This window comes from Equus przewalskii, chromosome 19, assembly GCF_037783145.1.
Source record: "Equus przewalskii isolate Varuska chromosome 19, EquPr2, whole genome shotgun sequence".
In the NCBI taxonomy this organism is placed as follows: domain Eukaryota; kingdom Metazoa; phylum Chordata; class Mammalia; order Perissodactyla; family Equidae; genus Equus; species Equus przewalskii.
In genome coordinates, this window is record NC_091849.1 from 23,960,308 (window position 1) to 23,977,059 (window position 16,752).

Here is a 16,752-nt window from a genome sequence, read left to right on the forward strand (position 1 = left end):
GCAAATATCTTCTCCCAGTTGTTAGGTTGTCTTTTCATTTTATTGATGGTTTCCCTTGCTGTGCAGAAGCTTTTTAGTTTGATGTAGTCCCACTTGTTTATTTTTTGTATCGTTTCCCTTGCCTAGTCAGACACGGTATTTGAAAATATGCTGCTAAGATTGATGTCGAAGAGTGTACCATCTATATTTTCTTCTAGAATTTTTATGGTTCCAGGTCTTATATTCAAATCTTTAATCCATTTTGAGTTTGTTTTTGTGTAAGGTGTAAGATAATGGTCTACTTTCATTCTTTTGCATGTGGCTGTCTAGTTTTCCCCACACCATTTAATGAAGAGACTTTCCTTTCTCCATTGTATGTTCTTGGCTCCCTTGTAAAAAATTAGCTGTTCGTAGATGTGTGGGTTTATTTCTGGGCTCTCAGCTCTGTTCCATTAATCTGCATGTCTGTTTTTGTGCCAGTACCATGCTGTTTTGGTTGCTATAGCTTTGTAGTATATTTTGAAATCAGAGAGTTCTTTTTTCTCAGAATTGCTATGGCTATTTGGGTCTTTTGTTGTTCCATATAAATTTTAGGATTCTTTGTTCTATTTCTGTGAAAAATGTTTTTGGAACTTTGCATTGAATCTGTAGAATGGGCAATTTAACTATGTTAATGCAAGAGCATGGAATATCTTTCCATTTTTTGTGTCTTCAGCAATGTTTATAGTTTTCAGAGTACAAGTCTTTCACCTCTTTGGTTAAATTGATTCCTAGATATTTTATTCCTTTTGTTGCAATTGTAAATGGGATTCTATTCTTAATTTCTCTTTCTGCTACTCTGTTGTTAGTGTATAGAAACGCAACTGATTTTTGTATGTTGATTTTGCATCCTGCAACTTTACCATATTCACTTATTATTTCTAAAAGTTTTTTGGTGGATTTTTTTAGTGTTTTCTATATATAAAATCATGTCATCTGCAAATAGTGACAGTTTCACTTCTTGCTTTCCAATTTGAATCCCTTTTATTTCTTTTTCTTGCTTGATTGCTCTGGCTAGCATTTCCAATACTATGTTAAATAAGAGTGGTGAAAGTGGGCATCCTTGTCTGGTTCCTTTTCTTAGAGGGATAGCTTTCAGTTTTTCTACATTGAGTATGATATTATCTGTGGGTTTGTCATATATGGCTTTATTATGTTGAGGTATTTTCCTTCTATACCTATTTTATTCAGAGTTTTTGCCATAAATGGATGCTGTATCCTGTCAAATGCTTTCTCTGCATCTATTGAGATGATCATGTGATTTTTATTCTTCATTTTGTTAATGCCGTTCATCACATTGATTGATTTGCGCATGTTGAACCAGCCCTGGATCCTTGAAATAAGTCTCATTTGATCATGGTGTATGATCTTTTTAATGTATTGTATTCGATTTGTTAGCATTTTGTTGAGGATTTTTGCATCGATGTTCATCAGTGATATTGGCCTGTAATTGTCTTTTTTGGTGTTATCCTTGTCTGGTTTTGGTATCAGGGTAATGCTGGCCTGATAGAATGAGTTAGGATCTGTCCTCCTCTTCAATTTTTTGGAAGAGTTTGAGAAGAATAGGTATTAAGTCTTCTTTGAATATTTGATAGAATTCACCAGGGAAGCTGTCTGGTCCTGGGCTTTTATTTTGGCGGTGGGGGGGGGGGGGGCGGATTTTGATTACTGTCTTCATCTCCTTTCTGGGGATTGGTCTATTCAAATTCTCTATTTTTTTATTCAATTTTGGAAGGTTGTATGATTCTACGTATTTATCCATTTCTTCTAGATTATCCAATTTGTTGTCATATAGCTTTTTGTACTAATCTCTTATAATCTTTTGTATTTCTGAGGTGCCTGTTGTAATTTCTCCTCTTTCCTTCCTGATTTTATTTATTTGAACCTTCTTTCTTTTTTTCTTGGTGAGTCTAGCTAAAGGTTTGTCAATTTTCTTTATCTTTTCAAAGAACCAGCTCTTAGTTTCATTGATTTTTTTTCTATTTCGTTTTTAGTCTCTATTTCATTTACTGCTGCTCTGATTTTTATTATTTCCATCCTTCTGCTGATTTTAGGCTTTATTTGTTCTCTTTTTCCAATTCCCTTAGGTGTGCTGTTAAATTGTTTATTTGAGATTTTTCTTGTTTGTTGAGGTAGGCCTATATTGCTATAAACTTCCCTCTTAGAACCACTTTTGCTGTATCCCATAAATTTTGGCATCTTATATTTTAATTTTCATTTTCCTACAGATTTTTTAAATTTCTACTTCGATTTCTTTGTTGACCAATCATTGCTGAATAGCATTTTGTTTAATCTTCATGTATTTGTGATTTTTCCAATTTGCTTCCTATAGTTGATTTCTAGTTCATACCATTGTTGTCAGAAAAAATGCTTGATATTATTTCAATCTTCTTCAATTTATTGAGACTTGTTTTGTGGCTTAATAAGTGATCTATCCTGGAGAATGTTCCATGTGCATTTGAAAAGAAAGTGTATTCTGTGGTTTTGGAATATTCTTTTTTAGCTACAAAGTTCATCTGGTATAATGTGTCACTTGAGGCCAATCTTTCCTTATTGATCTTCTGTTTTGATGATCTATCCATGGATGTAAGTGGAGTGTTAAAGTCCCCTATTATTATTGTGTGACTGTCTATTTCTCCTTTTATGTCTGTTGATAATTGATTTATATATTTAGGTGCCCCTATGTTGGGTGCATAGATATTTGTAAGTGTTACATCCTCTTGTTGGATTGTTCCCATTATCATTATGTAGTGCTCTTCTTTGTTTCTTGTTACAGTTTTTGTTTTAAAGTCTATTTTGTCTGATATAAGTATTGCTACCCCAGCTTTCTTTTCATTGCCATTTGCATGGAGTATCTTTTTCCATCTCTTCACTTTCAGCTTATGAATGTCTTTAGGTCTGAAGTGTGTCTCTTGTATGCAGCATATATGTGCATCTTGGGTTTTTTTAATCCAATCAGCCACCTTATGTCTCTTGATTGCAGCATTTAGCCTATTGACAAGTATGTACTTATTTCCATTTTGTTACTTTTGTCTAGGTGTTTTAGTAGTTCTTCTCTGTTCCTTTCTTCTTCTCTTGCTCTCTTCCCTTGTGGTTTGATGGCTTTCTTTAGTATTATGTTTAGATCCCTTTCTGTTAATTTTTTTCTGTATTTATAATAGGTTTCTGGTTTGTGATTACAATGAGGTTCATATATAATAACCTATGTATAGAGCAATCTATATTAAGTTGATGATCTCTTAAGTTTGACCACTTGCTAAAAGTTCTACTCTTTTACTTCCCTCCTCCCATATTTTATGTTCTTGGTAACATATTTAACCTCCTTTTTTGTGCGTGTGCATCTGTTATCCTCTTATCACGGAAGTAGATAACTTTAGTGCTTTCGTTTTTTGACTTTCATATTAGCTTCATAGGTGGTTTATCTGCTATCTTTTCTCTATATTTGCCTTTACCAGTGATTTTATTTATTTTTTTGTGTAATTTTCTTATTCTTATGTGTTGTCTTTTCTTTTCAACTTAAATAAGTCCCTTTAGCATTTCTTGTAAGGCTAGGTTATTGGTGATAAACTCCTTTAGTTTTTGCTTGTCTGGAAAGCTCTTTATCTCTCCTTCCATTCTGAATGATAACTTTGCTGGGTAGAGTATTTTTGGCTATAAGTTTTTTCTTTTCAGAACTTTAAATATGTCATGCCATTACCTTCTAGCCTGTAAGCTTTCTGTTGAGAAGTCAGCTGACCGCCTTATGGGATTTCCTTTGTATGTAACTTGTTGTCTAACATTCTTAACATATGGGCCAACTATATCTCAAACTTAAGCCCAATATCATGTCTGATGGTGAAATATTGATACCATTCCAGGAGTCAGGAACGCGACAAGAAATATTTATCACCATCACTATGTGATGACATTTTGTGTTATATTCAGGAATATTAGTTAAAGTATTTTCCAAGCAGTTGATTTCTTGCACTGTATGTAGAGAAACATCTAAAGAAATAACTGAAAACAGAAATCCAAATACATTACTGTAACAAAATAAAAGGTCTTTTTTAACTATGAGGCTATGAAGCAAGACAATGTAATCCATATATTCACTAATTATCACACACAAACAAGAACTACAGAGATTTGGGACAAACATACCAAGAATGTGTCATAGCATTGTGAAGAAAAGTCTAAAGCTCTTTAAAAAGATTAACATACGATTAGGAGAAATGACGTAATTCAATAGCTAAGAATAATCAAGTTTATGAAAGTCAATTATTCCTTGAATTGAGCACATGTGCTCTCTCTCTCTCTCTTTGTGTGTGTATATGTATATGTATATGTATATATATATATATATATATATATATATATATATATAACTTATACACTGCAGGATTCTTTTTTCCAAAAAGAGGCAGAAAAATTCTGGAAAATATGGAGAAAAAAATGGAACCACAGATAAATTACACAAAAATACATTTATTGCTGCTTATGTAGAAAATATAATAGTATGATGAAACCTACTGAAGACAACATGCTCAAAATTGTTCAGAGCAAGTGGTCTATTTCCTACATTAAATATTAGAAGTCATTTCTAGGAGAGCATTAAGTAATTAGCACCCAAGGCCAAACAATGATCCAATGGCTCAATATTCAGTAATATGCCAAAAGAGAAGTCTATGATTGTATCAGTTGTTCCAGTCAGGAGAGAAAAACTTCACAATTATTTGAATATGGAAAGTTTAATACAAAGAATTGCTAACTTAGGACTGGAGAAAGGAGGAATTAGCTAGTAAGAAGTAAAGAGAACTCTAAATACTAGAGGAATAGCAGAGATAAAAGGAGTAGCTATTACCCCTTGGGCTGAAGGAGAACACCCAGGACTGAGATCCAGATCTTTCTGGGGAGAGCACATGTGTAGCTCACTGGACAGCAGAGAAGTTACTGTGATTTTGCACCTGCAGAGCTTGCTGGAAATCTAGCCTCAATAAGAGATGAAAGCAGCTGAAGAGTTGAAGTTCTGAGTTCAGGGAAGAGGTCAGAGGAAGGGCATGTAAGGAAAAGAGAGTGTATAGGATCACCTTTGGAGTGAACTTAGATAGTGAAGAAGTCCAAGGACAGAGTCCTGGGTACACCAGCATTAAAGGTTAGTGAAAAGATGAGGATTCAGCACAAAGGATTCTGCAGGAGCAACCAATAAGGCACGAGAAAAATCAGGCCTGAATGGTGTGTGACAATCAAGTGAAACAAGGTGTCAAGAGGGAGTGAGTGATGAAGTGATCAAGCTTTGACAGATAAGGCCTGGGAAGTGACCACTGGACTGGCCAGCACAAAGGTCTGTGATGGCTTTGACAAGGGCTGTCTTGTCTCTAGTCGGCTTAAGAGAGAATTGGAAGTGAGGAAACAGATCACAAGTATGCATGAGTCTCCTGAAAAGTTTTGCTACAAAGAGAAAAAGAATCACAGGGTGTTAATTTTCACAGAAAACTCAATGGTCTTTGTGCAAATAGCTATAATCAGAAAACCAGAAAAATCACTGAAGTCAACCAAAATATTTTAAATCTCCACTCTGTGGAGAGCCTAGGTCTATTAAACAGGAGGATGGTAGAGAGAGGACTCCAAAGGGACAAGACATTCCCCATTCTCATGAAGAATATAATAACCCTGAGAGACCAGAGAAGGTGACAGCGCTGTAAACAAGGGCATGGAGTGTCAGGATCCTATAAAAAGGAGCATTGCTTCTGATTGGAAGGTCAGGGAAGATGTAAATAACCTCAGCTGGGTTTGAAGCATGAGGAAGGTTTGGTGAGTTTGACCTGCTTGTCAACAAACAGTAAAAGTAAAGTTAAAAATTAAGCCATTGAGCCAATAAAATCCTCACATTTGATAATGTAAGTGCTAAAGGTTTTGAGTAATCATTTACCTCCTGGGGATTAGAAAATTTTGAAAGCATACAGAAATTTATTTGAAAGAAATGAGGACCCTGCACGCTACCTGCCTCAGGTTAGCCTTAATCTTTTCCCCTTAATATTTTGCTGTTGAGATGGTGGGAATGGGTCTTTTTCCCATAGGGAAAAGCTTAATTGGCTGTTTTGGAGTGGAGATTGTGGGGATGGGGACAAGAAGTCCTGATATAATTCTGCAAAGTGAGAGAGGACATTCTTTTTTCTAAAAGAAATAAGAGCCCCAGAACTCCAGGGAATAATACTCCAGGGAGTAAAATCATCCAAAGAATAACCACAGAAAGAGAGAGTCGGAATTATCTGAAACATCCGGAGGTGAACCAGAAATTTTAAGTTATACTTTTAAGGGTTAATATCATTCAAATATTGGAACTAGACTAGATGACCTGCAGCTTAAGATTCATATATTGGACTTGTTTTTATGGGATGTGTTAATTTAAAAAACACCACTGATCACATCTATGGTGAGACAATAAATGTAAATCCTGAATTCTGGCAGAGGAAGATTTTCATCATGGCTAAAAGATCAAATTAACCAAAACAGACCAGATCTTTCCAATGAATTTATGTATGGGAAAAAGTAAAGCAAAATGAAATCTCATGGCTTTCGGAAGTAATTAATGGGTAAGTAATTTGGGGCAGAGGACTTTCATTTTGGAGCTATGAATAGGATCCATGAGCGACTTCTTATATGGAGGAAATGTTCAGTGCTGAAACCAGAGAGAGACAACATTTGAGCTTTTAATAGCTCTACGTGGCACCTTAAGGAAAAGTCTCATTCTAGGATGAACTGGTGAATAGCAGAAGAGCAGGATATATGTTAATGCAAAGGGAATAGATGCAGAATCAGTCTTGGCCGGAGAAAGTGACAGTAAATTGATATAGGAATAGCTCAATATCTTTGCTAGTCTTTTTCATTTACCTAGTCTCTAAAAAAATAGATAAGGCTGATGACTTTCAAATTTATATTTCTACCAGGACCCTCTGTCCCAAGCTACAGACTTATAGACACAATGCCTACTTGGCAATATTCCCTTTTGGGTTTAACAGATGTCTTAAATCCAACATGTCCAAAAGGAATGTCTTGTTTTTCTTCTGGAAATCTGCTCCCCTCTTGCTCATTTCCCCATCCCCGTTGACCACAACACCATTTACTCATTTGCTCACACCATAAATATAGAAGTCTCCAATGATTCCCCCCTTTCTCTCATGACCCTACCCACCTCATTAGCAATTCTTATTGGCTCAAGCTCCAAAACAGATCCTCAATCTAGTCTTTCACACCATGACCAGCCTAGGCCAGACACTATCAAGTCTTGCACAGGTGACTACAATAGCATCTTTCTGAGTCTCTTGGTTCCTAGTCTTGTTCCTTATAGACCATACACCACACAGCAGCCAAGGTAAATCCAGTCCCCTTACCTCGCCTATAGAACCCTACATGGTGTGGCGTCTGACCACCACTTTGATCTCATCTCCCACCATTAACCTCCTCACTCACTTTGCATTGGCCACACTGGAAAAACTTGTTGGTTGCTTTGCTTGGAATGCTCTTGTTCAGAGTGTCTTCTTTCTCATCATTTCCATTTCAGCTCAGAAATAACTTTCTCATACAACCAGGTAAAGTAGTTAGACTTGGCAAAGTAATTGCCCTCTTCTCATGATTCTAGTTACTTAGTCACTGTCACTACTACTCTCATTTTCTTTATAGCAAATGTCATTCTTACTTTTTTTCTTATTGTGTCCCTCCTGGAGGCTTTTCAAGAGTTAACAAGGTAGTGGAAGTTGGCAGTGGAGGGTGAAGGTAGAACAAAGCTGATGTAGGGCAAAGGATGCAGCTGTGGACAACATATGAGACATCACGTAAAATTTATTGCTGGTTACCAGAAAAACCACAAGTGCCTCTGTCGTAAGAAGTATAGAAAGGGGGTAATTCATGAGAACTTCAGTCGTAAATGCAAGAGACAGAGCTAAAGAAGCAGAACATTCTCTTCATTAGTTCAACAAATATTTACTGAATCAATGAATAAACTAGTGGTCAGTGAAATCTTAGGCACTAGTACATTAAAAGAGTGTTTATATAACCCTGGGGAAAAAAATGTTTCTCTGAAAGTTTTGTCTTCAATCTCTGTGATTGATGTAATCTTTTTAATTCAACTAAGTATTCTAGGTGTGGTCAGATATGATAAGCAAACTACTTTTACAGCAGAATGTTCAGTCTCTTCATTTGATGAGTTTCTTCTCAGGGTTACCAGAGCCGTTCTATTCTGCCAATGAGCATCGATTTGGATTTCAGTTCAACTTGCAGTTTGTTTCTGAATGCCAGTGTGGACTAGAGGGCTCCTTTGTCTAACATCTGTGCTTTTGAATAATGTAATGAGGCAACTTGTCTGTCTGTTAGCCACTGAACAATCTTAGTGGTGACATGCACAGACATTACGCAATGTTTCCAAACTTATAGTTAAAAGCAATACCATCAAAGAATCAGGTCTATATTTGCTTTTATATTAATAAAAGTAGTGCTCTGTAGAGAGGAAGTGTAAACGATTTAATTTCACCAGCAACCCCTGCCCCGCCCTCACATCCCTTTACATCTGCTTGGCCCCGTAACTTCTCTGATCATTTTCAGAGAGTAGAAAGTCCATTGGTTGTTTTCAGCTTCCTAATAATCTCATATTGTAATTAACAGGTCCAGTCCAATGAAAAGCACAAAATTGCAAACTTTATCTAAAAGTAGAGTTTCTCCCCATCTCCAGCTTGGGCTTGTGGTGAGGGCAGTCATTTGGTTTGGCTTCTTGTTCCCTTTCTCTGTCAGCCCCTTCCCTCACCCCTCTTGCTAGCTGAGGCTTCTAGAGCTGGCAGTTAGGGAGATAGAGGGATGGTTGGTAACAAGCAGGAAGTGTGGGTTTTGTGGACTCTTGTGATCTGGCACTGGTGTTCTCTGGGCTTGAGTGGATGTTCAATGCTGAAATCCTTTAGAGAGTTCCCCATTGGGAACACACATTCATCTCTCCCATGTCATGAGTGATGCATGTCCACTGCTAAGCCTTTACTATTCCTCCCTCAGCTGTGGAGTATCCTGCAGTCCCTCCCGCCTCTTTTGGGATCATGTGGCCCCTCTAGACAGTTCTCTTGGGCAGAATTTTTAAAAGCTGTAACCTGGACCTCTGTTCATCCACATCTCGTTCAGAAGGAACCTACAGGTCTCTGTGCATCTTTGCACCTGCTGCTGTGGGAGGTATCACAACCTCTCAGGGTGGTGTGGGCCCTGTCTCTGCTCTGCAGCCTCAGGTCAATAGTCACAGAGTCATGCCCTTAGATTCTGAGTCATGTGTCGCTCACCAGTCCCCTTCTCATACATACACATACAGGCACACACACACAAACCCCCAGGGGACATAAGTCAAGCTCTCTGGAGATTCCCTTGCAGGTGGCCCCATCATTTGACTTGAAGTTAGAGGCAGAGCCCTCCTCCCCTCTTTCATGGAGACAGGGTGAATCAGTGACAGAGCACACCAGCACCATTCTCGAAAGAAATTCTCTCTTAGCTTCTTCATCTCAGTCAGTTTGTGCCTTTGAAGTGGGCTCAACAGCCCCCTGCTTCTCAAGTCCTGCATAGTGGTCTCTCATCACTTTAGAATGGAGGCAACACTTTTATTTTCTTCTCAAAATAGTATGGGTTCAGTCTAATTGAAGAGTCCCATTTTAACATCCAGTTACACTCACACATACACGTTACCATGCACATATGCACTAGTGCATACAATTTCTGAAAGTGTCAGTTAGGAAGAAAGCATCCCACACTCCACACATTGCTACCACAGTTTTTTGTGACAGCTTTTAGTTGTTGCTGTTTTAAATGTGTTTTTAAATCACAGTAATAATTCACAAATACACTATTGCTGTAACACGTTTAAACACCACAGATAAAATTAAATTTCCACATGGCCATTCCTCCCCAAGGGAATGGCCCTCTCCATTCTCTTCCATAAAGATGTCAGTGTTACCAGATTAATGCATCTTAAGTTTAAAACCAGAGCTCCGGACAATGTACCTGAGAGCTGTCACTGTTTCAGTGCTACAATTTTTCTTTTCATAGTTTTCTATTCACTTATAAACACATAAATTACATAATGTAATATTATGTGTTTGTACGTTTTACTCATATTATGATCTTTAACTTATTATTATACAGCTTTATTTTTTTAACCTAATAGGTCTTTTAAATCTTTATATGCTTTTATATAAAGATAAATTCTTTGGATGGCTGTATAGTATTCCAAAAATTACATGTACTTTATTTAACTATTCAAATATTAATGATCATTAGTGCATGGAACATATTCTTTTGTGTGGCTGTGCATATCGTTCTCTGGCAGATGCCATGAAGCAGTAATACCAAATGGAAGGATGCTATTTGACTCTCACAAACAACAGCTTATTTCCTTACACTTCTGCCTAAACTTGGTGATGAAAGGCTTTTAAATAAAGGGTAAGAAATAGTGAGATCTTGTTCTTTTAATTTCCATGTCCTTGATAGGCAGAGTGCCTTTTCCCATGTTTCTTCTTCATCTTTATTTGTATATTGTTCTAATAGTTACCTACTCTTTATCCATTTGCCTATATTTTGTCTTTTTTTATTATCTTGAAAAAGTTTAAAAAACACGACTGCCTTATCTGATATCATACTGTGATTAATTTTTCCCCTTCTGTCAATGACTTTTTCTGATGTACATTATTATAAATAAGTTTTGTGCTTTTTGTATCCTGCAGTATCCTTATAATATGTCTAGGTATAGGTTTAATTTCATTTCTCTGGTGTGAGACTCAGTGTGGTTCCTGAATCTGAGGAATCTTGTGTTTCACCTATTCTAGAAAAGCTGTATTCAATATTTCTTAAAGTATTGCCTCTCTTCAATTCTCTTTATTTTCTCCTCCTAGAAGTCTTATTCAACATATGTCGGACTTTTTTGCTCCATTTTCCAGGTCTTTTAACTTTGCTATCATACCCCCTTATCTCACAGAGCTTTATTCTGTATAATTTACTTAGTTCTACCTTATATTTCACTAATTCATTAGCTATGTCTGGTCACTTCATTTCTAATTTCCATGCCTAAATTTTTCTTTTGTATTTCAAGTGATATTTTCTTAAATCTGTCTGTTCTTCTTTTAGTACCTGCCTACATTTTAGAGTCTATCTTTTATTTCCCCAGTTATTTTAAGCATGCTTGTATAATGTATTTATCAGTTTATTCTATTTTTGGAAGTTCTCAGCAGTTTAAGTCTGCTGTGTGTTGAGTCTGAGGACTTGTTCTGGATGATCACTTCTTTGAGTGTTTACCGTTTTGGATCTTGAAGTCATATTAAGTGGAGCTGCATCTTCGGTAGTTCTGTGTGATGATCTCTGTTGAACAAATCAGCCTGTGTTCAATTCTTTGTTACATTTTTCAGCTGAGGAAGAGTTCTCAGATGATGAAGACAGTGTGATGTCTAACTTCCAACTCCCCATAACATAGCTAAGAACTTTTGGAGTTTTCAGGAGAGGCTCTTTATTTTCAAACCAGAGATCAGAACAAGGTAGATGAAAGTTGTCAGTGTCTTGCTGTTGCAAGGGGAAGAGCCTCTTTAAGTCAGTTTTGAACTCCTTTGAGGCTTCTGGCTCTAGATTAGGATTCCATTATAGTTGTCTTCTTGGCATGGGCCTCAAGCTTCATCCTTCATCCCCACAGGGGCTTAGATCTCAAGCCCCTGCATCACTGAAATTGATGCCTCCTCCCTACTCCAGTCTCAGGGTCACCGAAGAGTTGGCTCAATCCTCTAACTTTTCGTTACATCCATGGGGATATTTATTGCTATGTAGGTAATTTAATCTATTGGAATCTTCCAGGTGAAATTTGAAATAAGATTGTCAAGTTTGTTTTTTTGCTGAGGAAGATTCACCCTGAACTAACATCTATTGCCAATCTTCCTCTTTTTGCTGAGGAAGATTTGCCCTAAGCTAACACCTGTTGCCAATCTTCTTCTTTTTTGGTATGTGAGCTGCCACCAAAGCATGGCCACTGACAGGCAAGTGTTGTAGGTCTGCGCCTGGGAACCAAACCCGGGCTGCTGAGGCAGAGTGTGCTAAACTTAACCGCTAGGCCACCAGGGCTCACTCAAGATTGTCAAGTTTTAAAATGCAGTTGATACTGGTATCAGTTGAGAGACATGGGAACATAGAGCTGGAAAGAATATTATAATCCATTGAGGCAATCCAGGCCAGATCCCTCATTCTAGAGAAGCAGAGACTAAGACCCAGGTTCACTGTGACCTTCCCAAGGCCACACGATTGTCTAGTGGTAGAGTCTGGATGACAGACCAGGTGTCCTGAACCATAATCTAGCACTTTTCCCACCAAACATTTCCTCCTAGTTCTTAGAAGAATTGAGGCAGTCTCATGTATGATATAGGACATTTTTCTCTCTTTATTTGTATTCTGTATTTTTCATTCTTTTATTTCAGTTGGTAAATACCAGTCCCTAGGAGAAGTGAACCAAAATGTCTACTAGAGCAGAAGCCAAGGCCACAGTGGGAGATATTTCCAACGATGGTAATTTAAACATGGCTCAAGTGCAAACCTCCAGGAAAGGTAAAATCATGTGCTGGTTGTGCATGCAACTGAATCTATGTTACCTTGACTTCCCTTTTGGTGATATATAGAATCTTCTTGCTACTACCAACTGCCAAGAATTCTATAAAACTACAAAGCATTTTTATTGAGAATTATTTCGTTTCTTGCAAGAAACCTTGAAGGTATATAGGATAAGTAGGTATCAAGACATTATTTATAGAAGAAGGGAAAGATTCAGAGCAGACACAAAGTAGAAAATATGGAAAGCAATCTTGACGTTTCTGATTTTAAGTCCAGGGAGCATCCCATTAGATCTCTTTTCACATATTAGATCTAGCCCTGCCTCACAGAGAACAAATTTTTCCTTTGCAACATGTCATAGAAGCCACTTCTCTTCCTCCCTCTCATCTATATTAAAACTTAGTGTTTTTCTATAATATGTCATAACGAAAACTGTTGAACAGTTTATCTTATTCTAAATTCTTAATGACTTTTAACTATGGTATTCATGAATTCTCTTAAGGATATAGGCTTTTCATAAGATAATGCCTTTAAAAAGCAAGACACTAAGCGAGATGGAATGCTTTGCAATACTTAACATTTTAGCCAGAATGTCTGCTGGGAAGTCAGTATGTGTTAAGGAAAAGAAGGTTCTCCTCATCTTATTCATCAAAGAAGAAATCAGGAGACGCTCGTTCTGATACTCACGCCACGGTTAACTATCATTTGACCTGGAATGAATACTGTTCCATTGCCTCAGCTTCCTCATCTGTAAAATGGAAGAGTTTGACTCTTGTACCTCTAAGATCTCATCCATTTCTAAATATTCAGAAGCCTATTGGGCTATACAATTGGCCAAATTCTCCTATCCTAATTCTTTCTCTCTCAAAATCAGTAATATAAAGAACTTTTTTTTTTTTTTGAGGAAGATTAGCCCTGAGCTAACTACTGCCAGTCTTCCTCTTTTTGCTGAGGAAGACTGGCCCTGAGCTAACATCCATGCTCATCTTCCTCTACTTTATATGTGGGATGCCTACCACAGCATGGCGTGCCAAGTGGTGCCATGTCTGCTTCCAAGATCCAAACCGGCGAACCCTGGGCCACTGAGAAGCGGAAAGTGCGCATTTAACCACTGCACCACCGGGCCAGCCCCAATAATATAAAGAACTTATATATAAAAATTTTCCATGGCACAATATGGCATGTTGAGTGAAAGTACGCATGAGAACTAGACTGCCAGTGTTTGTAATTCTGATTTTTGCCATTTATGAGCTATGTGACCTTAGGCAAGTTACTTAAACTTTCTGTGTCTTAGTTCCCTTATTTGTAAAAATGAGATGACAATAACAGTAGCTACTTCATAGGATTTCCATGTGGATTAAATTAGTTATAATACGTAAACCATTTAGAACAATGCCTGGCACATAGTAAACATTATATAAACTGTAGCTATCATTATTATCTCTCACACGGTGTCCCCTCCTCAGTCCACCTTTTGTCAGTCATTGGAACTCTCTGTGATAATTTGTCTAAAGTGAGACCCCTTTGTGGTCATTATGGTTTCTTCTAGTGTCTTCTAGGCCATCCACCTCACTATGCTGCTTAGTCCTCTGGTGACCACTCTAGGAGCTACAGCTGTAGCAGGCAATATCTTTTTTTTTTCCTTTTCTTTTTCTGCTTTATCTCCCCAACCCCACCCTGTACACAGTTGTATATCTTAGTTGCAGGTCCTTCTAGCTGTGGGATGTCAGGCAATATCTTTGTAACCCACTCGACCCCAGCCTGTCACATCATGCTTCTAGTATTAATCCTTTTTTTTCTTTTTAAAGATTTTATTTTTTTCCTTTTTCCCCCCAAAGCCCCCCAGTACATAGTTGTATGTTCTTAGTTGTGAGTCCTTCTAGTTGTGGCATGTGGGACGCCGCCTCAGCGTGGCCTGATGAGCAGTGCCATGCCCGCACCCAGGATTCGAACAGACGAAACACTGGGCCGCCTGCAGCGGAGCGCGCGAACTTAACCACTCGGCCACGGGGCCAGCCCCTAGTATTAATCCTTTTTTGGCTAAGTCTTATCCCATCTGATAAGGCAAAATCCCAACTACTCCTCAAAGTCCCACCTGGTTATTTTGGTCAGTCTCCTAGTATTTCTCACAAGTGCTTATGAATAAGCCCTGTTGGCTGCTTCATCAGCCACAGTGTCCAATATCAATTTTCCTCTCTTGTCTCTCTGTCTGGCCCACACTCACTGGGTACTGCTGGGTCCTCTGTATCATACCTTCAGGACACTGCTGGGGCTTTCTCTAGGCAGCAGGTCCCCTAAAGGCTACTGACATCTTTGCTGGGCATGGCTGTGCTTCTAAGACACCCAGAGAACCAAATTCAGGCATTCCATGGGACATGGGGGAAGGCCCCCCTCCCCCATTATATGTCGCATTTGGTCACCTGGCCACATAGCAGAGCTGCTTATGCTCCTGTATCCCTAGAGACCTGGGTGAAAAAAGCTGGACTTTCAGGTTCTGCCAGAAGGTCCGTGGTTTCTCTCTATCAGGCTCAGTTACAGGTTCATGGGGCCAGGAGAGGGGCATATATCAAACTGACCTTTCTATTCCCTTTTCTCCCAGAGACCATGAGCTTCTGTCAGGTTCAATCAGAAAAAGAAGCCACTCTAGGTATTTCAAGAAGAAAGAGGTTTACTATAGGCGACTGGAAGATTCCACAGACTTTGGATGGCTGGAGAAGCAGAAGTCAGGTTAGCCACTTTCAGGAAATCCAGAATTGCAGAATGGATGAGACACTGCTAATGTTCACGTGCAGCACAGAGTGGGCAATTTTCAGGAGAACACACAAAGGCCACAAGCAAAAACCCCATGTCTCCCATCACTGATCCTCATACACCTACTTGTAGATGCCTCTGCGGCTTAATGGCTTCTCATGGTGTTCAGACTTCCAAACATTGCCAGAACGCCCTCATTAATAGAATCTTATTGGAATCCTGCTTGCACTACAGATTGAGGATTGTAGTTTCCAGGTATTTGCTCCTCTGTTACTGTGGAGAACTTAGAATGGCAGGGATGGCAGTGAGAATTGACAAACCCTATCAGGCACAGCTTCCTTTCTCCCTATCAAAAGCCCACATGGAGGTAAGTATACCCCAGTCTATGGAAACAATGCCACCTAAGGCCAGTCAAGAATATCCCTTTCTGAAAGCCACAGAAATAAATAAAACAAGCACAACATTTGAGAAGGTGTCTCCATGTAGGTTAAAATTAGGGATTTATTCTTACCACACGCTACAAACTTGAAGGCTTACTGATACATTTAATGCAATTTAGGTGAAATTGAGAGAGGATGCCAGGAGCTGACAAAACTCCCATTCTTGGAGCATGGTGCAGTGTTACGGGAAGAAAGGGGAAGACACACCTCAGCTAGAAGTGGCAGTGTCTAGGAGGTAAGGTAGACCACAGGCAAGCTGAGGCCAGGGAGAGTCTGCAATTCTGTGATGTGCTAGGTGAAGCTAACACATGCCCACATCCTGGTATTTTCCTCTTGATGGCTCACCAGTCTTTCTAAAGATCTGCAACTTAGCATCTGGGAGCCAGCACAACAGAGCAGAGGAAAACATGTGTGATTGTAGAAATTAACTTGGAAATTTGGGGGGCTCTTCATCAAATTCTGCAATATCATTGCAGAATTAAAATGGAAGAGTAGTTAGCTTCTCTTGAATTGGTGAAAGAATTCCAAGACACCATCCTCCCTCATACCCACAAACACGCTATCACCAACACATGGCAGCAGGCCTTAAACCAGCAGAGGTAGCCCTTTGCAAGGGTTTCAACACACGGGGACAAAATCACAAGCAACTGGCCTTTATAGTCCAAGACTGTAGGAGTGGACCACAAGGGACCTTTGTAAATACTTTAGCACAAAAAAAAAAAAAGAAAAAGGAAAGGAATCTGTTAGATAAAAGAGAGATCATTGCATAATGAGTGCAAGCTCTATGTCAGGCACTGTTCTAAGCACTTTATATGAAATAATTCATTGAATCCTCACAACAATCTTTCAAAGAAGGTTGTACTAGCATCATGTCCATTTTATGGGAGCCAGAACTCAAGCACATAGAGATTAAGTAACTCATTTAGTTCATCCAGGCGTGAAGAGGTATCATCTGGATTCAAAT

General features: G+C 38.6%; 1 protein-coding gene across 3 annotated transcripts in view; it reads left to right on the forward strand.

Annotated features, from left to right (window-relative positions):
• The first annotated feature begins 5,889 nt into the window (after positions 1 to 5,889).
• The window catches only part of SLC17A4 (solute carrier family 17 member 4), a 30,356-nt gene continuing 19,493 nt past the window's right edge, over positions 5,890 to 16,752 (forward strand). Inside the window, exons 1-2 of one of the 3 annotated variants that reach the window (XM_008528131.2) lie at positions 5,890 to 6,006; positions 12,468 to 12,594. In XM_008528131.2, coding sequence (XP_008526353.1) covers positions 12,504 to 12,594 — 91 coding nt within the window. In that variant the 5' untranslated portion in view covers positions 5,890 to 6,006; positions 12,468 to 12,503. The remainder of the gene's footprint in view (positions 6,007 to 12,467; positions 12,595 to 16,752) is intronic. The other 2 variants (XM_070584232.1, XM_070584233.1) reach the window with 2 other exon arrangements.